At 43.3% G+C, this 23,629-nt stretch overlaps 1 protein-coding gene across 1 annotated transcript in view; it reads left to right on the top strand.

The window, feature by feature from the left end:
• SAE1 (SUMO1 activating enzyme subunit 1) overlaps positions 1-23,629 on the top strand; it is a 70,193-nt gene that overhangs the window by 12,990 nt on the left and 33,574 nt on the right. Inside the window, exons 2-6 of the mRNA XM_059904801.1 lie at positions 84-195; positions 4,660-4,833; positions 7,011-7,153; positions 8,413-8,512; positions 19,273-19,378. Coding sequence (XP_059760784.1) covers positions 84-195; positions 4,660-4,833; positions 7,011-7,153; positions 8,413-8,512; positions 19,273-19,378 — 635 coding nt within the window. The remainder of the gene's footprint in view (positions 1-83; positions 196-4,659; positions 4,834-7,010; positions 7,154-8,412; positions 8,513-19,272; positions 19,379-23,629) is intronic.

The following is a 23,629-nucleotide window of genomic DNA, read 5'->3' as shown; positions in this document are numbered from 1 at the left end:
CTGTTTTTGTCTTGTCTTGTTCTTCAATGATTCGGGGAGCTTCCACTGTCCTCTTTCATCCGTTGACAATATCTGCCTTGTAGGCTGCGGGCCTCCCGGGTGCTTCTTGTTGGCATGAAGGGACTCGGGGCTGAAATCGCCAAGAATCTCATCCTGGCCGGAGTGAAAGGACTGACCATGCTGGATCACGAGCAGGTGAGATGTTCTGCTGCCTTATCACTCTCCTTCGCCATCTCCCCTCTTTAGTATAAACACGTGGAGATTTCGTGCCTTCCTACTTGCCCCTTCTGGGCTGTGAAAGAGGAGGGCTGGCGTCCGTGGCACTGTAGCCCTTGGAGACTGACAGCGCCAGCACCGGGTTTGAATTCAGCTCCACCATATCCTACGTGATCAACCAGTGGAGGCTCTCGTCTCCTCGCTGGTCTTGCCTGTCTGTAAAGTGGAGTTAGCATCTCCCTTGGAGGGTGATTGTGAGGAGTAGAGGAGTGCTTTTCCAACTTGTACCCATAAATCACCTGAATCACTCATTTAAAATGCAGAATTGCCTCGGGGCTTTATTTTGGTGTAGCTTTCACCCCTAATGATTCTACTTTATAAAGTCTGAGATAAGGCTCAGGAATATATACATTTAAAAGGTATCTCAGAAGAAAAACAAAGGTATCTCAGGAGATCTTGATGGAGATGCTTCACAGGCATTACCTTGGGAAATGTTGGATCAGAGAGAATGTATATGGACCACTTAATGTAGTGCCTGTATGTAATAAGCCTCCAATTGTTAATTATATGATAAAATGTTATTTAATTGATAATAGAACCATAGTGCCCAACTCCTATGTGGCTTTCTCTGACCTGTCTTTTCTCTAAAGTGAAAATAACTGCTGCTTTGTCTACATTCTCATGCCTCAATGACATTTTGGTTTTCTTTTATGGAAAATTTCAAATATATACAGAAGTAGAATAATATTTGATACCCCACCTACTTGGCTTCTACAGATACCAATGTTTTGTTGATCTTTTTATTTATCTTTTCCCCTGTATTTTTTGGGACAGTTTTTTAAAGCAAATTCCAGAAATCATGTATTTTTTTTTTTTTTTTAATCATGTATTTTTTTAGTTAAAAATATTTCAAAAATTGTGTTGTCACATGATATTATTTGTGTCTTTTTTTCCTTTTAGGCAATGAACAGGGGTCCTGTCTCATGCTAAGTAACTAGCACACACAGTGTGAGGTATAGGCTCTGTAGACAAAAGTAAATGTTAATGAAATTTTTAAAAGCTCACCTTGTTTGGAGTTTCAGGAGAAAATAATATCTAGAATTTTTGTTGTTTTAATTCTCCTGCAATACGAAGAGACACATAGGTTGGCTCACTTAATATCACAGTCACAAATTGATTTTTGACTTGAATTCAAAACTTTCTAAGGAAAGAAAATCCCTGCGAGCAAGCTGCCAGATAATTAACTGAACCCACCCAGCTTTGACATCCCCCCGCCCACCAGCCACAGTACCCCCTAGTGACAGGAACACCCCATCCAGGGGAAGAATTTGTTTGCCTTGTGTAGAGAGGGTAAGAGTGGAGACCCAAGGAAGGATAGTTCCAAAACCTGGAGGCCCTTGGTGTGGAAAAACGAAACCACAATGGGATGGTAGCTTCCTCATTTGGTTGGGTAATCTGAGAGTGGGGATGAGAGAACACTGAGGGCGTGTGATGTGGTTCCCTCACTGCCTCAGCGCCGGGACAAATGCCACCCAGAGCTGGAGTCAACCGTTGCCTCTTCAGTTTAAAGACTGATAGTGCCTTCTGCTTGCCTTCTGCTGTAAGGCCTGACTCCTCTGACTGGTTTTCAAAGCCTGACACAGTGGTTCTCAATCCCATCTGTGCTTTAGAATATTTGGGGAGTTATTTAAAAATAAAAGTTCTCCAGGTGAGTCTAAAAGTCAGGGAGGGTTGAGAACCACTGGCTTCATATAACCTGGTTCCAGTCAGCTTACCCAGCCTGACTCCCATCTCATAAATTTCATAGTTCATGAACACTCTCTGGTGGTTCTGCCTTTTGTAGTTTGCTTGTGCTTTTGTCCCTGACTAGGAACGTCCCAGGAAGATGGGGCTGCATTATGCAGAAGCTTTGGAATCGTGAAGGCTTGGGCTCAGATCACACCTTCTGAAGCTGGGAAAGGGAATTAACCTCACAGAGACTTAGCTTGTTCATCTATAAAATGAAGATGATAATTCCTGCCCCTTAGAGTTTTTCATTTCGTTTATGTCAGCAAGCATCCAAGAGCACCTGCTGCCTACCCTGAAGTAGTCTAGGTACTAGTGATAGAAAAATGCACAAGATTTGCTTCCCATCCTCAATTTTTTTCCAGAAACCAGAGCAGGCTACCTGACTCAGGTTGTGGCATGGGGACATGAGAGAGACTTCCTGGAGTGCTGAGCTGAGTCTTAAAAAACAAGCAGAGTTTTTTCAGGGTTTGAGGACCTGTGTTTTAGGCAGGGGACATTAGCACAAGACAGCGTGGTAGAAATTGAATATAACAGTTTGGTGTTTTTAGAGTGTGAAGCCCGCGGTGCGGGGACGTTGCAGATTGCAGGTGAGGTCCAAGTCACGAAGGGCCAGCTGGTAAGCTCTGCTGTAAACTTACTTAATTCTCTAGGTGGTGAGGAGTCATTGAAGAGTTTCAGATGGGCGAGGGGTGACTTCAGCTTTGGGCTTTCTGTAGATCACTAATACTGTGTAGACTGTGGTTGGCACAAGATATGGGGCAGAAGACTACTTAGAAGGCTGCTTTAATAGTTTAGGTGAGAGATGAAAAGGGTCTGCGGAATGACAGTGGGGACAGAGATGGCGAGAAGCACCGAGAGGTGAGAGATGCTTCGGTGGTATAGTCAGTAGGATTCTATATGGGAAAGCAAGGAGGAAGTACAACAGCTGACACTTACTGCAAGTGCTGGACGCTGTTCTAGGAGCTGTAGTTGTAGTATCTCATTTAGGCCTCAAAATAACTCTGAGATGTAGGGATTATCATTCCTGTTTTACACATAAGAAAACGGAGGAAAAGGAAGTGAAGTATTGGCCCGCCCAAGGTCACAGCGGTTAGTGGTACCACCAGGACCCAGGCAGTCCGACTCCTGGCAGAGGCCGTGCGCTTAGCCACGTCACCTGGTGGCTGCTATCAAGGAAATGCAGAGGATAGGAAGGCCAGGTTTCTGGCTCTGGTGACTGGATGCGTCAGAGATGTCTCTGTTTGTTAACAGAGACAACAAACATAGGAATCGGATTATGATTGGCCCATGGGATCTCCAGGGGGAACTTTCTGGTGGGCAATTTAATATAAGACTCAAGATGGATCAGGAAGCAATCTGTACCAGTAAGAGCAATTTGAGAAATAACAGCGGATTTTGGTAGAAACTATGAGGCATGGAGTTGGTTTATGGAGCTATATAGAGTGAAAAGATGAATGATTCCGAGGTAGAATCCTGAGAACAGCTGGACCTAAGAGGGCCCATACAGAAACTGGAATGTCCAGCGGGGGAGAAGGAGAGCCGGGAGCTGTGAGGCCAAGGAGTGGGGCACAGGTAGTACTGACTCCCCTGGCGGAGTGATTAGTAGTGCATCACTTTTAGTAACATCCTCATTTTACATGTGATTCCCTCATACTCACTCAAGGTCACACATTTAGGTGGTTGAGCCAGGATTCAAATCACAGCTGTGAATCCAACCTGAATTATCCCAGAGCATGGCTTTTAACCACTATGATGTACTATCTCTCTGCGTGTGGTGAGATCCCTGGGACGAGATGGGATGGGTCGGGTCGGGTCAAGCATACTGTTAGAGGGCTGGCCTTGAACGGGAGGAGGACCAGCTCATTTGCTTGGAGGAAAGATAGTGAGGGAGAGTGTATACTGTGGATAGTTGGCAGGAGAGGAGGATTACTGCTGTTGAACCCAGTCTTGGTGAAGGTGGCGGGGTCATACATGGAGATTCATGATTAAATTAGATGTCTGATGTGTGAAGAAATGCATTTTGAACAGTGGAATCTGTAATCCTACTGGTGGCTGTCAGGTGATTATATTGTCTGTCTTTGAGGCTCTCTTCTGCTGACGTCCAGCCTTACGAGTGGAATTATCCCTCTGCTCCAACCTCCGCTCAGCTGTCCTCCTTTCTGAGTTTTAATTGAATTTAACAGTTCGTTTCAAACATTCTTAATTGTGTCTAATTTTTGTGTTGGTCTGATTTTAAACCACTTGTAGGCAGGGACTATATCCTTTAAATTACTTAATGTCTCTCTCTGATTGCTTAGAATTGGGCACATGGTAGGGATTTGGTCAACTCTTAGCACTGATGATTATGTCATTTTGTTAGCAGTTAAGAATTTACTTAAGAAAGCATGGACTTCTTTTGTTTAGAGTGAATTTTCATTATAAACACAAGGGGGTGCTCTTTAACCATCAGTGCCCAGTTAAAAAAAAAAAAAAAGTTAAATGTCTGTTTTAAAGCCTCAGAAGGAAAGAGTATAGGGAGTCTGCATTGGGCAGATTCCTATAGGAACAGTAGTACTACAATTAGATGGTAGATATTTTAGTTATTCTTTAAAATGGAAAAGTTCATTTGTTTTTCCCCCCAAATTCAAGTATTAAAAAAAAAAAAATTATTCCTAGGTATCTCCAGAAGACCCCGGAGCCCAGTTCCTGATCCGTACTGGGTCTGTTGGCCGAAACAGGGCCGAAGCCTCTTTGGAGCGCGCACAGAATCTCAACCCCATGGTGGATGTGAAGGTGGACACTGAGAATATAGAAAAGAAACCTGAGTCATTTTTCACCCAATTTGATGCTGTAAGTTTCATAGAGAATGTAAAATCTGCTTCAGGAATTCAGCAAATTAAAGCACTAGTTGTATGTATACTAGGTACACTGGAGCATTAGAATCTCACATCTGAGCTTTTTCCCAATTAAGTTTTTAAGCTGTTCCATTCTTTAGTTTTAATATATTGCCCTAGTAGATTGAAGTCTTATATTGCCTTAGTGTATATGCCTTATTAGTGTATTGCCTTAGTATGCTGAGTGTGTTGGTAGGCAGATCCAGTCTGTTGAATCTGCTCTAGCTGCTTGTGAGTTGCTGCCTTTTGGTTTCTTCTTTGGGCATATTTTTCCCAAGACCAGGTTTTATCATTGGTGTTTTGTCTTCCTTCCAGAATTTTTGCACAGAGCTTCTATTACATTTTATTGCAAATGTTTTCTTCTGAAAACTTAACAAGTTGGTGAATTTCTGTAGCAGAGTCTTTTTTTTGTTGTTAGAAATACCAAACTACAGCTTGTGTTTTGTCTTTAAAAAGAGCACACCTGATCTTGGTCTGTCTCTGTCTCTTTCTTGCACACAGCCACTTTGACCACGTTGCCATGGATAACTAGACAAAATCACTGTAGTCTTAAGCCAAACGAGGCATATCCAGCCTCATTTGATTTCACTGCCAACTCTTTGCAGAGGTGAAAGGATAAGTTAAATTCTGTTTCAGTGTCTGTGACCTTTCAGACATGGCTCCCTGTACCCTGGAAAAGCTTAACAAATGTTGGATAACCGTGCAATAGTCACAGATGATCTACTTGTTTTTTAAATGAAGGACCCATTACGTGAGAGGTTAGAAATTGGGTCTGGTAGTTCTGTTTTTCACACTGTTGTATTTCATATGTGCATCTGTTCAAATGTGGGCTTGGAACGATGGATCATCTGTGCATTTTGTCCCTTAAAAATTTTTTTTTATTCTATTTTGTAAGTCCAGGTATTGGAACATTTTCCATTTGGACGTAAGTCATCTCTTCATTTCTTTATCCGTAGTAACCACATTTGGTTTACTCTAGGTGTCCTTTGAACTTCTAGCAACTAGAAGCTTTGTTAGAACTGAAGCATGGGGCTGTTGCTTGTATAACGCATGTGCACAGGGCAGGCGTGACTTCCTCATATTTGAGTCACGTTTGACTGGTCTTCATAGGTTTTCACGCTCAGTTTTGACTGCAGGGCTCCATTCGGTCAGTTGATTGCATGTTCAGCTGCACCTGTCTTATCTTTTCGATTTGACTTTTCCTCGGGTGACTGCATCCTTTGAATGGCAGCAGAGACACACGTTGCTCTGTGAGCGTTATTTCAATATTCAGGCTGCCAGAGAACAGCAAGAGGTTTATCAAATGAAAATCCTTCTCCAACTTTCTATGTTCAGAAGAAAACACGTGCAATTTAGAAGTTGTCTTCTTGCCCCTGATCACAAAGCTTCTCCCGAAAAGGTGTTCTGTGTTCTGTGCAGTAAAACTTAGCCATGTCTAATACCTCAACTTACTGGAACACAACTTAGAGGCCTCAGAGCAACATTGATAATTCCACTGAGTGAATCACCGTCTCATTGTCTAAGTCTGAATGGGAGGTCACTTGGGCTGTAACCTTTTCTTTTGTCCTTAAATTCAGATAAAGTTTCACATCGAAAACTGTGGAAAAATAATCTCAACAGGACTTGTTTATTTTCTTTATCTTAACATATCAGTCAAAAGAAGGGGGAAAAATGCCGTTGTATTTAAACATGACCTTTGGGTAAATTTTAAAAACTGGTTTTGTTTCTTGCCGTAGCTTATTCAGATATTAATAGGTTTAATGATTTAGAAATAACTTCCTCTAAGTTATATTACTGTCTTTTCCTTTTCCTGAAAACTGTGAAATGTGGTTTATATATGTTCATGGTTTAGGGGAAACAAATTCATCGAGTGCCTTTTACTTAATAGCTAAACACGTTTCATTTTGGTTGCAGAAGGTGAAGTGACCGTCTCATGATTTACATTTTCTACACACTGAAACCTGCAACTTTTCTTTTGTCTTCTAACCATAGCATCCAAAGAACCTGTTGTACCAGTTTGAAACTGGCTTTATCCATGCCCAGAGAGACTGTTCATTAAGGTGTATTTAGACATCAGGGCGGTGATTCACAGTCTGCACAACTCACATACAGCCACTTTCTTTCTTTCTGCAGGTATGTCTGACTTGCTGCTCCAGGGATATCATAGTTAAAGTTGACCAGATCTGTCACAAAAATAGCATCAAGTTCTTTACAGGAGATGTTTTTGGCTACCACGGATACACGTTTGCCAATCTCGGAGAGCATGAATTTGTAGAGTAAGTCTGGGGAGAGGAGGAGAGAACATAAAGCCTTTTCAAAATGTAGTCCTATTTACTGGTAGGAAATGAACCATTTAAGGAAAGTATTTAACTATAATACTTAGAACTTTGGGAAACCAATTCATTAACAGCTTACTAAATATATAGATTGTGTGCTCAGAATTATAGGAGATGTGGCCCCTGCCTTCCAAATTGATGGTCTCCTCTAGAGCATTAGGAAAGCAGTTCTAAGGCGATCGAAACACACCACGTGGGTATCTGATCAGTTTGGACTTCAGGTGGTGAAGCCACACTTTCTATTCAGGGACAACCTGCTCGGATTGTAAACATTTGTTCCCCAGCTGGGGCTTGCGTGTGTTCAGGTTGAGAGATGGTAAAATGAGTCCTAGTTAGATGGGCAACTCTGTAGGCACGCTCAGCCAGAGTCTACCTTGGAAAAGCTCCAAGGTCTAGAGACTGCTCTGGTGGAACAAACAGACCTCCTCTCATTTTGAACATTGAGGTTACAGACCATGGTGATTCTCACGTAATGAGACCTGCGGTGTTTTGAACTTGTAGCTTCTAGATGAAAGATGGCAGATGATACCAGTACTGTAAAACTACAAGAGTTGGTTTTGGGGCTGTAACTTTGACCACCACCCTTGCCGATGAGAGGTAAAGAGAGACCCTGTGTGGTAGGTGAAGCCTCCTACCAAGAGTCAAGAACTACTTTCTTTTGTTCAGCCTCTTAGGCAAGTCACTGAACTTTGTCCAGTCTGCAAGTTTCTTGCCTGTAAAGTCGAGATGGGGGAAGGACAAACATGTTCAAAATCTCTTGTATCTCTAATGTTTTATGGCTTTAAGAAAATCTAGTTTTTTGGGCACCTTATAAATGGATAAAGAAGTCACAGTAGAGAAAAGAAGGCCAGATTATTTTAATGTGAGCTCCCCATGGCAGAGAGGAGGAATTGAGTTCAGCTCTTTATTTCGTGATTCAGGTGGAACATTTACAAAGTTTATTGAGAGTATACTATGTGCTAGGCAGTGTGCTAAGCAATTTGTTATTTCTCTTCTAATAATTCTTCAGGGATTATTATTCCCACATAGCAGGTAAGTGAGGCATCAGGTAATCAGTGGCCGGGCTGGGATTTGAGCCAGATCTGTATGAGCTTTTGCTCTTAACCACCATCCTATTCAGTGAGCCACTGATGCTCTTTTTGTTCTCATGGCATGATTCATAGGGTAGAACTCGATTCCCTCCCCTTGTCACCCTCTAGGGAGAAAACCAAAGTTGCCAAAGTTAGTCAAGGAGTAGAAGATGGACCTGATACCAAGAGAGCCAAACTTGATTCATCTGAAACAACCATGGTCAAAAAGGTATGTGGAGGAGAGGGGTGGTGTCAAGGGTCAGAAGCCCTGGGGCCTTGTAGGCTACGGGCCATAACCATTGCCAGCAAGGGAAGCAAGCATGTAGTCCTGAAGGGAGGAGTCTGGACAGACTAGGCCAGCGCTTGTCCCATTTAAAGGGGCAGCTGTGCTTGGTGCCAGTTGGCTGTTGCTGTGAGGGAATGTGGACCTAGTGATGTCAGATGTGATTTTTCAAGAGAATGAGAAAGAAAGATTTTTTTTAATATGCTCTGTCCCAAACTTTTTAATACCGGCAACCTTTTTGCATGCTGTTTCCATCCACCCTGTAGAGACTAAAGAGGACATGCCTGCAAGACTTACCTGCTCTGTGGGCCACAGATTTGCACCTCTGGTGTATGGTGCAGCATCAGAAAGACTGTTTTTGAGCACAGGCCCTGACTCTTTTTTTTAACTTAGGTCACTTTTATTATTGCTACATCTATTTTTTTATTATTAATTTATTTATTTGGCTGAGTCAGGTCTTAGTTGTGGCATGCGGGATCTTTTGTTGCGGCGCACGGACTTCTCTCTGTGGCACGTGGGCTCTAGAGCGCAGGCTCAGTAGTTGAGGCGCGCGGGCTTAGTTGCCCCAGAGCATGTGGGATCTTAGTTTCCCCACCAGGGATGGAACCACGTCCCCTGCATTGGAAGGCGGATTCTTAACCCCTGGACCACCAGGGAAGTCCCCACTCTTATACAAAATTTTTTTTTTTTTTTCAGATTGATAGACAATTTAGTAAGGTCCTAAGTGGGCAGGGAGACAGTTTAAACTTGAATTGCTTAATTGCTTTTTTGCTTTTTTAAAATAAAGTTTTTGGTTTTTTCCCACCAAATAACCTTTTAAGAAGAAAGGTCTCAATGTTGACAAGTGTTATCAGATGTGTATATATATATACACACACATATATATATATTTTAGTGTAGTTTACGTTAGGGGCTTAGTCTCTACTAGGATTGGTGCTGTAAATTCATTTTATAGAAAGAGGAGTGGGAAGGGAATCAGTAGACAGATGATGGTTTTGTAGCTAGCGTTGTAATTTGAGAAGGGAATTCATGCGATCGGGGAAAAAAACAAGATGAAGTGGCCAGAATTGGTTTTGTTGAACCGAGAGGAAAGACATGGCCAAGCCCTTATTTACTCTTTGCTTTGTAGATCTAAATGTTGAGAAAGAAAAACAGCTGGTCAGGGCCTCGAGTTAAAACTGCTCTAAAGGGGGGATTCTAAGAGTGCAGAAACCACAAAAGAGACTGCAGAAAACCACAAAAGTGGAACTCTTTTGAGTTTCCAGCAAGACTGCGTTGGAGATTTTCTTTTTCTTGCTCTTTATGTTTGTATTGGAATAGTTTGATGCTGTGAGTGTAATACAGAGGAATTATTAAGCCCTAATTTTAGTGTCTATTCACAGGACCATAATTATCCAGAGTGAACACTGGTGTTTTGGCCAAAACTTGGGTCTTTTTCTTTCTTCCTTTCTTTCTTTCTTTTTGAGGCCCAGTCAAGCTTTATCTGAATAGCTCCGTGAGTTTGGTGGGGGGAGATAAATTGTTAACTAAGGGAGGAGTACAAAAGCAGCTTTGTGGGTGCTGTCAATTTATAAATCACACCCTCTTACAAGTGTGACACTTGGCCTTGGTGTGAAGGGTTTTATGGCTTAAGGGCCTTCTCTGATTGGGGCAGGTCTTTCACATTCAAATGGAGAGAGCCCTAGCTTTGTTTGCCCTTCACAGCTGGAAGTTTCCTGGGAGTCAATTCTGATGGTGCCCACTGGGGCAGATCTGGAAACCTCTTTTGGGAGCCACTTTAGCTAGCTATGAGGAGAATGTGGGCAGCCCTGGCAGGCACTCGGCGGCCTTCGTGTACCATTCCTAGGGCTCTTCAGTCACACAGCTCTTTGTGCGGCCTCTTCCTACATGGGGCCCAATTTGAAGGTATCAAAATATTCCCCAGCTGACATTGTTAGTCAGCTGTTTCACTGGGACAATTCAGGCTTGGATTCCAACCCTGAGCCCTTAAGGTTCGGAGGCATTCAGTGCATTCCTGATGACAATCCCTGGGATTCCAAACCTTGTCTTTGTGCGGCCTCACCGCGAGCGCTGTGGAAGGACCGGGCTGAGCAGGGTCTGGGCCTTGGCTTTGCCACCTTGCAATAACACGCCAACTCCATTTTGGCAGTGACTGCTCCACGATTTCGAAGTTTCCCTCCAATTCAGAAATCCCTTGATTTAGATTCTGCCCTTTCAACTAGTTGGGTTATGCTCAGCGTGCAGGATGGGGGTGGGGAAGCAACCACTTCCCGTTTCCTGTGAAAGGCTTCTGGTTAGGGTTCCCTTCCCCTCCCCCTTTTCCTTAGGTTCAACCCAGTGTTGTAAAGCCACTTTTGCTTCAAGGTACACATTGTGCTCCTAAATTAGAAACGTTAAAAAACAAAGGAAAAACAGAGCTTGTGGTTTTCACACTGTCTAGGAAGACACTGGCTGGGCCTTTCTAGCACCTGTGCCATCATGATAAATACGGCAGTGGGAAAATTCCCAGCCCAGAGATAGGGGTGCAGTAGTAGATTGTTTGCTTCCTTTGGTGCCCAGGAGAAGTGATGAGACAGATTTCGTCAGAAACAGGTCTTGGGCATAGACCTGATGTGGGCTCTAGTATGCAGTAGATAAAGGAGATTGCAGTGGTTTTGTGATGAGGAAGTGTCCGGAAAGGCTTCCCAGAGGAAGAATTGTTAGAGTTGGCATGTGAAGGACAGTCTGCCAAGCACCAAAGCCAGGACCGGCATCCAGTCACAGGAAATAGGGTCAAGAAAAAGCACAGCTGTCGAGACAGAGTGACTCTGGCTTCCCTCACTCCAAGCAACGAGCCCTTTCTGTATCTGCGAGTTGCAAAATGCCTACTGTGGACAAGGCACCACTGTATTGGGTGCAGGGAAGCAAATTAGCCCTCTTGTCTCCGTTTACAGCTGACACTAAAGCCAAGAGAAGCTAAGGAACCTGCCCAAGATCACCCAGCAGCGTAAGAAGGAAGGAGTAGGTGGGGAGAGAGCATAGGCAGTGGCGAAGGGCGCAGGCGCACCTTACCACCCACAAGGTGAATCCCCTTGGAGTTTCTAGGATAACTTGAAGTTTTGTGAGGATGGTGGGATGAAATACGTGGAAATTGGGATCACTCCAGAAAACTTTGAGGATGAAAAGCCACCAGTGTGCTCCCGTGCTGCCGCTCGTATTTCTTTATTGTTAGGGGGCTGCCAGATAGGAGTGGATAGATGCCTGGTGGTGGGTACTCTCCATAATAGCTCTTTAAAGGTTAAACATGAAGTAGGATTTGCTTCTGACATGCTAAGAAACTACAGATTTAATTTTACCACTGCTTCTGATGTAGTGGGTGACTAATTTGGGCACTGGTAATCCTTTTTTCATGAATTAGTTGTGAAATTCCACAGTTGAGGAGTGATTCATTATTTTGATTTCCCCCTTTCTGAGCAATTTGTTGACAACTCTCTCATCCTCCTCTCACCCCCATCCTTAAAGCAGCATTCCTGATGACTGACTAGTGTAGTACCTCCTCTCACCCCCATCCTTAAAGCAGCATTCCTGATGACTGACTAGTGTAGTTCCTCCTCTTTTCTGTGGCACGTTGATTTGTAACGCTGGTTACACCTCAGATTACTTGTCAGGGTCTCCCTCATTAGAGTTGAAGCTCCATACGGGCTGGGCAGTTCTGTTCGCTGCTCTGTTTCTGGTGCGGTGCCCTGCACACTTGTGTTCAGGAGATTTTTTTTTAAATAAATTTATCTACTTATTTTTGGCTGCCTTGGGTCTTCATTGCTGCGCATGGGTTTCCTCTTATTGCAGCGAGCGGTGGGTACTCTTTGTTGCGGTGCGTGGGCTTCTCATTGCAGTGGCTTCTCTTGTTGCGGAGCATGGGCTCTAGGCACGTGGGCTTCAGTAGTTGTGGCACGCAGGCTCAGTTGTGGCTCGCGGGCTCAGTAGCTGTGGGTTGCTCGCGGGCTCTAGAGCGCAGGCTCAGTAGCTGTGGCGCACGGGCTTAGTTGCTCCGCAGCATGTGGGATCTTCCCGGACCAGGGCTCGAACTCATGTCCCCTGCATTGGCAGGTGGATTCTTAACCACTGCGCCACCAGGGAAGTCCCCAGGAAATGTTTGTTCAGTGTAGTTGTGGCTGTTCCAGCATCATAATGTGACCCAACTCTGGAGGAGATTATTGTCATTGTAAAAAGGATTTATTCAGTTAACTTTCTTTGTGATCAAATAAATGGATTAATGTTGTAGTACATTAGTTCTCATAGTTTAGGTTATTTGAGCTGAGCTGAGAGAACAGACTTTTAAAGAAGAGAAGGTTCTTGGCTAGGAATATGTAGAAGTAAGTCATTGGGTTGCCTAGACCAGAACCTGCATGCCAGAGAGGTTCAAAACTAAATTGTCAGAGAATCACTTGGTTCGGGGGACGGGAGCAGGCAGGGAGGTGCAGGGTGCAAATCGCAGAGAATTTGGTGGACTGCTGATAGTAGGTTTTGCAGGTAGGACAGTTGTGGAGTGTGGGGTGGGTGCTGGTGGTGCCTTGTCTCACCCGAGAGAAGTTTCTTGGCTCTACGGATGAGGAAAAGGAGTCCCTCCCATCATCACAGCACAGTCTAGTCTTGTGTGTATGTGTGTGTGTGTGAGAGAGAGAGAGAGAGAGAGAGAGAGAGAGAGAGAGAGATTCAATATACAAAAATCACGCGACATCAATGCAAGTTATGGAGCATGACGGTAAAACAAATACTATCCAACTTAAAAACCAAAACGTTCCCAGTACTGTTGTACCAATCTGGGTGTTCTTTCTCTGTCTTCTCAGGGCTGCTGGTACATTTGTGTGGATTTAATAAGGTATCCAGAAGGGGTGGATATAGCCCTGCTTGGCATGGTGTTTTGTCATGTGTTTGTAAATCTAAACAATGGAATAAAGCTTATTAGGTGGTGTTGTAGGTGTAAATTAAAAATGAAATTAAGAACGATAGAGCTAACCACCGTGTACCCACCACCCAGTTTAAAGCATAAGACTTTACTGATGTGATCGAGGCCCCCTGGTTATCGCTCGCCAGCATGAGTAACCACTGTCCTCAGTTGTGGTTCTTATTCTGGGCATTTCTTCTTACTGCACATGTTTGTTTTTCCAAGTAATATAGAATTGTTTGGTATGCTTTTTAACTTCTTAAAAATTGGTTTTGCATTTTATGTATGCTGCCATGTGCTTTTTAAGAGCAGCTTTATGTTTGTGAGGCCATCTGTGTTTGTGTGTGGTTCTGGGGCTTCGCTGTCCATTATGGTAGCCACCGTCCGCATGTGGCTATTTAAATTAAAATTAATGAAATTTAAATTAAATTAAAAATTCAGTTCTTCAGTCTCACCAGCCACATTTCACATGCTCAGTAACCACAAGCGGCTGGTGGCATCCATATTGCAAAGCACCAACATGCAGAATGTTCTTGTCATCGTTGCAAGTTCTCTTGGATAGCAAGCACTGCAGTTTTTTTTGTTTGTTTTGTTTTTGTTTTGACCATAGAGTATTTGTTGTGTGAAAACATTACTATTTATTTATTCTCCTATTAATGGGCATTTAGGTATATAAGTTTTTGCTCTTACAAATTGTGCTGCAGTCATTGTGTGTGTGTGTGTTTGTGTGTGTGTGGGGGTAGATAATCTCCTTGGGTAAGTGTGTGATTTCTCTAGGATATAGGAGATTTAGGATGTGCACATCTTCAACTTTACCAGACCCCGAAAAATAACTCTCAAGTAGTTTCCTCAATTTACATTCCAAACCCAGCAGCATGTAACAGTAACATTTGGTAACTTCAGGCTCTTTTGCCACTCTGCAGAGTGTGAAAACTGTCTCGGGTTGTGGTTGTCAGTTGTTAAAATGCTTTTGAAAACTATAGTCTCCCATGAGTAGTTGTGGAAATTAGACCTAGAAATCTGTAGTTTGAAAGTTGTTTCAATTCTGATTTACATTCAGCTTTACATCCAGATCTGTATCACTTGTTATAGATGTTCAGCCTGATATAAAAAGTAAAGTAGGTTCACAAGTCCCAAGTGTGGAAAATACAGAAAAAGTTGAGAAAATGTGAACCCTGTTACCCAGTGATGTCAGTATTCCTTTTATGCATGTACATAATAAATTAGAGCACTAATTAATATATATCAGTACATGCAAGACATGTATAATGAGCTAATGTAATATGTGACATATATGTGTATTGTCTTTTCCTTTCTTCACTTCATATATTTTCATAAGCACTCCTCAAATCTTTATGTCTACTTTGGAGAGCATGATTCTATTCTATTCTTTTTATTTTTTATTGACATATGGTTGGTGTACAATTGGAGCACATGATTTTAAATGGCTGTATGTGTCGGTCTTCCCCTTTTTGCCTTGCCATGATCTATTGAGCCAGTTTCCTATTGCATAGAGGTTATTGCAGTCTCCCACTGTTCTAAATGGCCCAGCACAACCCCTTAATTTGATAGCTGATAGACTGTGTGGAGAATTCATCTTTATATTTATTGTTGGGCTTTTCGGCAAATGAAAAGCAGGTAGGTCCTATCAGCTCAAGGGTATTTACTGAAAATCTAGTCCATTCAATGCTGTGCCTTTCACTGTGGTCCCTGCCTCAGGAAGCTGCTACCCATCTGAGGAGAGGGGATCCGTTAACGGTGTGAGGGAGCTCAATATTAGTCTTAACTAGACTCTCAGATTGAAATCCTCAAGGCCCAGAATCGTCAGGGGAGAAAATGGACAGTGGAGGGGAGTGGGTTAGGCATTCAAGGCAGAGGGATCCATGAGCCAAGGGCATGGAGGAGCGGGAGGGATGAGCGAGGTGTGAAAGTTACCTTCATCCAGGGGGGTGGTGGTTGCTACTGCCTGGCAGGCGCTGCCGGCTGCTTCGTCTGAAAGGCTCTTCATTCCTTGAAAGCACCGTCGAGCGGGCTTTTCTCTTTGTAAACTCAATGCCAGTGAGGTCGGTAAGGCAAGCACCACCTTTTGCATCTGTGCTACTACAGATTAGGCAGCTTGGTTAAGTTTTGTTTTATTTTTAATAGTTATGAGCCATGATAGTAGATGTTGGGTACCTTGAACCAGAAAAGGGGGCGTTAATTGAAGGCAGGCTGGAGTAGCACAAGAAGCATGGAGTAGCTCCTGTGATCTGAGAAGGGGAAAGACCAGGGCAGCTGGGGAGCCTCGGAGGCAGCCGGAATTTGGCCTTTCTCTTTAGAGCTCTGACATTAATGTGTCTCCATTTCCAACTTTCATACTCTCGATTCCCAGGAGAAACAACCTGATGGGTCTGGCTTGGGTCATGTGTCCACCCCTGGCTTTGTCACCTGTGGCTGGAGGACTGGTACACATTAAAGACAAGGCCACAGGGGGCCTCCTCCTCAGATACCAGGAAACTTCTCTAAAAGTTGTCAGCCACAGACAGGCCCAAGAGAGGTTAATTCATTTGCCTAAGGTCACAAGTTAGTGGCAGAACTGAGTCTAATTCTGCCCTTAGAGTTGAGGAGGGAAAAGGGCCTCTATCCTTGGCCCTGGTGCTATAGAAGGTCCCACTCTGGCCTTCCTCCAGCTATTCCCCTCGCAGGGTAAGGATCCCATGGGATGAAGGAGATGCATCTGCCTGGATCTTGTAGCCTTCCTCCAGTTCTAGACCACATTCTGCATACCTGGACCCCTGGAATCTCCTGCCCAGATAACCCCAGGCTACTTCCCGGGCTTTTGTGGGCTTCCTTCCCTGATCTGCCTCTGGAGTACAGACCTTGCCACAATGTCTGCATGCCTAGGCCTGAGGGGTGGATGTTTTGGGGGGGAAGGATGGGCAAAGCCTTTTGCCAAGTTAAGTGCAAAGCCCCTTGCATTTTGGGTCAGAGCCAGAGCGAGGAAAGGGTGTGGGTATGGCCTTCCCAGGGTATCTCGTTCTGGCACAGTACTCCCAAGGATTGTGAGAATTCCAAATTTGAACCTGGTCTTCCAGGTGGTTATGAAGAAGGTTTATTTGTCAATGCAGGAGAATATAATATACTTAATAACTTATTAGTGTGATTTATAACTAAATATGTAGACATGGGTTTTCATTTGTATTCTTACCCTCAGTCCCTGAAAGTGTTAGAGGTGGGCCTGCCTGGGACTAAGACTGTAAAAACAACTTTTTTTCCCTTCATTTGTCATATAATGGCCTAACGAATCAGTGGATGCTTAGCATTGGTCTTTGCCAGACAAACTACAAAAATTCTGAATTAAGGTCTTGGTAGTTTCTGAAGCCTGGTTAAGACTGTTTTCTTATTGTGATGGCATTTCCAGACCATACTGCTGATGGCTTGATCTGCATTGTAAGCCTTGCTAAGAAGGGTCTGGCAAGTCTGTATCAGGCACTAAATGTCACTCCGCTAACTACGTGACTTACCTGTTAAGGTCAAACAGACCCATTGACCAAAAGGTTTGAGGGCAATACAAACATCTTGTATGCTAGCTTTTACAATGGATCCAGACCCCAAAGGAGTGATTATGGGGAGGCAGAAAGCCACCTTGAAAACCACGACTGTTTTATCTTCACCAGCAATTTGAACTTTCATCTTTCAAATCCGTTATGGTCTTCAGCAAGCTGCCTGGTAGCTGATAGATCTTGGTTCACTTAGCCTGCTAAATTGTACCTTTGTTGTCTTTTTTCTCTTTTATTTTTAAAATATCTGATGTGTGTGTGTGTAGAGAAGACAGGAAGAAAGACGCACAGCTCTGTAAGTTTGAAATTATTTATACACTTACACACATATACCATCTTAAACTTGGTAAAAAGTAGCTAGTACTGACAAAAATTTGAGAGTAAGGTGCTACCACCTTACTCCCAAATATTTCAGTCTGTATTTTCTCAAACAAGGCATTCTCCTTAATCAGAAACCAACCCTCAAAATCAGGAAATACACATGGGTACGTCGCTGCCATCTAATCCTCAGACCCCATTCAGGTTTTACTAGTTGTTCCAATCATGTCCTTAACAGCAAAAGGATCCAGTTCAGAATCATGTGTGCATCTAGATTTTCATGACACCTGAAGGTTGCAAGCCAGTTATTTTGTAAAATGTCCCTTAGTTTAGGTTCATCTGATGTTCCCTCGTGATTAGACTCTAGCTACACATCTTTGGCAAAAATATCACGACGTGGATGCTTCTCATTGCATCCTGTGGTCTGGTGCATGGTTCTCACATGCCCCTTTACTGGTAATGTTAACTTTGATCATTTGAGTAAGATTGTTTGCCAGAATGCTCCTTTGAAAACAGTTTTTTTCCCTGTGTGACTAATAGGTATTCTGTGGAGGAGTATTTTGAAAATATGTAAATACCCCATTCCTATCAAACTTTATTAATTAGTTAATTTTAGGTCTGTGGACTAATGGATTATAGTTTACTTAAAGTAATATAATCTATTTTTATCCTCAAATTGTTTTAGTATATTTATCCTCAAATTCGACCAGTGGAAGCTTCTTTAAGCTGGCTCCTATTACCTCTTGACATGGCCCATCATTCTTTGAGGACTTTCCTTGTTTCAGGCTCTTCTTGTGTTCCTGCTGCCCCAGTTTTGAAATCAGTCATATCTCCAAGGAGAAATGTTTCTCGTAGTGGTGATTAGAAACCAAAATCTGGGTGTTAGATGTGCTCATTGCTATCAGAGTATCATTGCTTTTAGACCTTCTCAGTGGACACAGCAGGGAAAAATATTTGTATGTGTACACATACACACACTTGCATCTACATTTATTTCTTTATCTGCCTATATATATAGAAAACGAGTTCATGCCAATAACTCTCACCACAGGCTTCATTCTACTTTTCTCCTTTTCCATATTCCTAATTCTCTTCTTCTCTGACGGTGAGAAACCTGGCTCCCCAGATTCTCAGTGTAATTTCTTGTTGCATCAAGTCCTCGGATGTGATCAGCCTCCTGTTGCTGCCCTTTGGGGATGCCCTTCTTACCCTGCCCTGCTCTGTCCCCTCCAGCCAGGCCACCCAGCCCCTCCACACACAACACTGTTTCCCTGCCCTTCCTCAGTCTCAGCAAATGGCTTTTGGACTTAATTGTTTAGGAAAGGGAAAGGAAAACCATTTTCTCATTCATATTTAGTTGTTTATATTTAAAAATATAACTGTCTCATGGCATTTTTTTGAGAAAATTTGATTTCGCTTAATAGGTTTCAACCATATTTCCTCCTACCACAGAGCTTTTGCAAATGCCATTTCCATTTCCACAGCCTGGAGATTTCATTCCATCCCCTTTGCTTGTTTTTCTTGCTGTGATTTACGGATATTGTTGTTTGTTTCTGTTTACTAATACAAAGAAAATTTATTGAATATCTTTAGACACACATTCTTGGTCACTTATGAAGGTATTTCTGTGGCGTAAATACCACCAGAGTTCAAGAAAGAGCCAGAATGGAACTAGGTCTTTAGCTTTGCTCTGTCTTTCTTCAGTGCAGGGAGTACATATCATTGATTTCTGTGTCCCCAGTGCCCAGAGGAACACACAGTAAGTGCTCAATAAACACTTATTGGATTTGAGTGGGCCTCAGCTTCTTTTAATGAACAGTAAACCTTATAGAATGACATTTCTCCTAGAAATGGTGAAGAGTTACTGCCTTGTGATTTAAAGCCAACATATTTTATCCCTAAGCAGTTTTGTCTTTTTTCAACAGAAGGTGGTCTTCTGCTCCATCAAAGAAGCGCTGGAAGTGGACTGGAGCGGTGATAGAGCAAAGGCAGCTCTCAAGCGCACGACTCCGGATTACTTTCTCCTTCAAGGTGAGGGCTGGAAGCAGAGCTTCCCAGCGAGCCATCTGTGCTTTGATTTCTGCACATGTGGCTGCCGAGGCCAGAAGATTTCTTGAGGTTTGCCGTGCGTGGAGTTCCCCCTTAGCTGGTTCTCAGTGGCCACTTAGAACAACAGAGTGAATGGAGAGGAGGCCTATCACCGAGCTCTGGTTTCTTAACGATTTTTGCTTTTTTTATTATTTGTTGAAGTGAACTGCCCTCTAAAGTTGAGCCTGAGATAACAGTGCCAGAAATCAAGCTCTTTTCATCACTGCTTTCCCTCTTCAGAGTTCTTCCTGGGCCTTAAAACCAGTCTTCCTCTCCTGAAGTCTTTTCCCCCACTCTCACCATCATTGCTGGTGTTCAGGAAGCATTAGCTAGGTATTGGTTGCCGTCTCAGTGTTCTTGTGCCTGGCACTTTTATTTTTTAATATTATTTTTATAATAATCATAAACATTGAGTGCTTACTAGCCAGAGCCATTGGGAGTTGATGCTATTACTATCCCTACTTCACAGACAAGGAGACTGAGGCACAGAGAGATTAAGGTTGCTCGTGTTCTCACAGTAAGCCAAGTAAGTGTATAAATAACATCGGTTTGTTAATAAGTGTAAAAATAATCCATATTTGTTATAGAAAATACCAGAAAAAAAGCAAAAGAAGTCACCTCGACATTTTTGTACTTTTGGGGATGTGCTTCCCAGCTTCTCCCCCCCCCCATGTTGGCACATAGAAAGCCCTCAGTAAACAGCTATTAATATGGAAAGGTTTGGGGTATAGCCTGAGCATTTCTAACTGCTGCTTATAAAAGGAGTCAACCAGTATTTGAGTTTACCATAACCTGGCGGTTCTCAGCCAGGGGCAGTCTTGTCCTCCAGGGAACACTGGCAGTGTCTGGAGACATTTTTGGTTGTTATGACTGGGGTGGGATGGGGAGAGGGCAGGGATGTTGTTTAATATCCTATGACACATGGCACAGGACAGCCCCCCCATGACAAAGAGTTATCTGGCTGCCAGTGTCGATAGCGCTGAGGTTGAGAAACCCTGATCTGACCCTTTGCAGTTTCCAGAGTATTTTCTTGTCCATCTCATCATCACAGCTCCCTTATGAGGTGGACAAGGTGGGAATTATCCCCAGTTCGGTTTCTTGGGATGAAGAGACAGAGTCCCAGAGAGGCTCATGTTTTGCCTGAGGACACAGAATGCAGATGGCAAAAGAGCAGCCCAGGTCTTTGAAGTCTAATTAATTAAATACTGTGAGAGGTACCAGGTAATGAAAGCATCCGGGCTCCATTCTCAGTGCTCTGTGGGTATTACCTCGTTGGATCCTCACCACATTCACATGAAGTAGCTGCTGTACCCCCACTTATAGGCGTTTTAAAAGGTATAGATTGATGAAGACACAGGCGTGTGGCCACCCCTGCCCTCAGGAGCCCATCATTGAGATGGGGAGGCAAAACTAATGGCCTGGAGACAGTGTGGGGGAAAATGTTTATTGAATCCAGATAGATTCTGCTGACCATCGCTATCAGAAGTTACAAGGGGCTGGGGAGTAGACAGGTCGTGAGGCAGAAGCAGGAGCTTTAATATTGTGACCCAGATGGCAGGCAGTGGTACACAGTTCAGAACTAGTGCTCTGGAATCAAAACAGACCTGCCTTTCAGTCCTGGCTCTGTCATTTTCTTAGGTGAGTGATGTTGAGCCACAGACTTAAATTCCCTGAGGCTCCCTCAGATTCCCCTCTGACCGTGGGGGTGTTAATAGCGCTTGCCTCAGAGGGCTTTTGTGAGGCTTGCATGACACACACGCAAGGGGCTTAGCACGCAGCAAGTCCTAGAGACCTAATCCAGTTATGTGCTTGGAGATGGGAGGTACTTCGCAACTGTGCAGTAGAATTTTAGGATTGACTCAATTTACCCTTTTTAAAAAAAATTTATTTATTTAAAAAAATTTTTTTGGCTGCGTTGGGTCTTCGTTGCTGCATGCGGGCTTTCTCTAGTTGCGGTGAATGGGGGCTGCTCTTCATTACGGTGCACGGGCTTCTCATTGCAGTGGCTTCTCTTGTTGCGGAGCACGGGCTCTAGGCACACGGGCTTCAGTAGTTGCAACACGCAGGCTCAGTAGTTGTGGCTTGCAGGTTCTAGAGCGCAGAATCGGTAGTTGTGGCGCGTGGGCTTAGTTGCTCCGCGGCATGTGGGATCGTCTCAGAGGAGGGCTTAAACCCGTGTTCCCTGCATTGGCAGGCGGATTCCTAACCACTGCGCCACCAGGGAAGTCCCTCAATTTACCCTTAATTCCATACTTGAGTAAGTATTATCATAGCAGCAATCCTATTGGATTTTAGTTTTTTGCCTGTGACACTTTGTTGGATAATATACTCCATATGTTTACTTCTCTTTTCTTTTTTATTTATTTTTTTTAATTTTTCAATTTTTTTTTAACGTTTTTATTGGAGTATAATTGCTTTACAATGGTTTACTTCTCTTTCTAAATGGTACTAATTATCTTTTTAGTTTCAAGTTCCAGGGCTTTGGATTTGGTGATTGAAACTATGTTCATAAAGCAACTATACTCCAATAAAAATTAATTAAAAAAAAACCTGTTCATAATTAATAGTCATTAATTATGACTATTTCTTTGTTATGGTAAAAACCACATACCATAAAGTTTACCATCTTAACCATTTTTATGTGTATAGTTTTGTAATAGAGAATTTTATTTTCTTTTTCTTTTTATTTTTTTTGCAGACTTTTTTTAATATATATATAAATTTATTTATTTAATTTATTTTTGGCTGCATTGGGTCTTCATTGCTACGCGCGGGCTTTCTCTAGTTGTGGCGAGTGGGGGCTACTCTTCGTTGTGGTGCACAGGCTTCTCATTGCAGTGGCTTCTCTCGTTGCAGAGCACAGGCTCTAGGTGCGCAGGCTCAGTAGTTGTGGTGCACGGGCTTAGTTGCTCCGCGGCATGTGGGATCTTCCCGGACCAGGGATCGAACCCGTGTCCCTTGCGTTGACAGGTGAATTCTTAACCACTGCACCACCAGGGAAGTGTCCCTGTAATAGAGAATTTTAAAAGGAGGCAGCCCCACATATCATACCGTCTAGACCAAGGCTGGCAGCTGGGCGCTTCCCACTCTCCCCTCCATCCCTCACCTGTGGCAGACGTGGCTAATAAGGCCTCATCATTGGCTGGCCACTTTTCTCATAGCCTTGGGATCCTTTAAACAGCACTGCCTGCAGTTCCCTCTCTGATTTGGCATACAAATACAAATTAAGCTAACTCTCTCCTTATAAGAATGAGGCCTAGAAGGGAAGTGACTCCCCATGGCCTAGGTCTAAACCCCAAGTCTCCTGATTCTTCCAGGATCTAGTTCTTTTTACACCATCCCCAGTGTTCTTCCTGAGTTTTTTGGATATCCAGCATAGCCTTTCCTGGGCTTTTCTGTTTGTAGCAGATGACATGTCCTAACTTTTCTTGCGTGGCGTCATATGCATATTCCTGATGATATTCTTTTTGCCCTCTTGGGTCGTTCTGAGCTCTGTGTGTCTTTCCAGAGGTGCTGCAACTGGAAGTATAAGGAGTGTTCCAAATGCAGTGAGCATGAGGGCCTGCTTTGCGGTCTGGGAGTTTTTCTCCTGGTGTATATTTGATTAACTCCTTTGACTAGGGACTGGACTAAGCTTCTGGAAGTAGAGGGAAATGGCTCTCGTGATCTCTTTCCCTGGGTCCTGCCGGCAGCTTAGACTTCTGCCAGAATTCAGCTTGTAAGTATTAAGCTGACTTTCTGAGCATATCACCTTCTTCTTTTTTTTTTTTAATGTTTGAATTTTATTTTATTTATTTTTTTATACAGCAGGTTCTTATTAGTCATTAATTTTATACACATCAGTGTATACATGTCAATCCCAATCGCCCAATTCATCACACCACCATCCCCACCCCCCCACGGCTTTCCCTCCTTGGTGTCCATACGTTTGTTCTCTACATCTGTGTCTCAATTTCTGCCCTGCAAACCAGTTCATCTGTACGATTTTTCTAGGTTCCACATACATGCGTTAATATACGATATTTGTTTTTCTCTTTCTGACTTACTTCACTCTGTATGACAGTCTCTAGATCCATCCACGTCTCAACAAATGACCCAGTTTCGTTCCTTTTTATGGCTGAGTAATAGTCCATTGTATATATGTACCACAACTTCTTTATCCATTCGTCTGTCGATGGGCATTTAGGTTGCTTC

Source organism: Balaenoptera ricei, chromosome 19 (genome assembly GCF_028023285.1).
Source record: "Balaenoptera ricei isolate mBalRic1 chromosome 19, mBalRic1.hap2, whole genome shotgun sequence".
NCBI classification, from domain to species: Eukaryota; Metazoa; Chordata; class Mammalia; order Artiodactyla; family Balaenopteridae; genus Balaenoptera; species Balaenoptera ricei.
The sequence above is the reverse complement of the archived record's forward strand: the minus strand, read 5'-3'. Positions and strand labels throughout refer to the sequence as shown.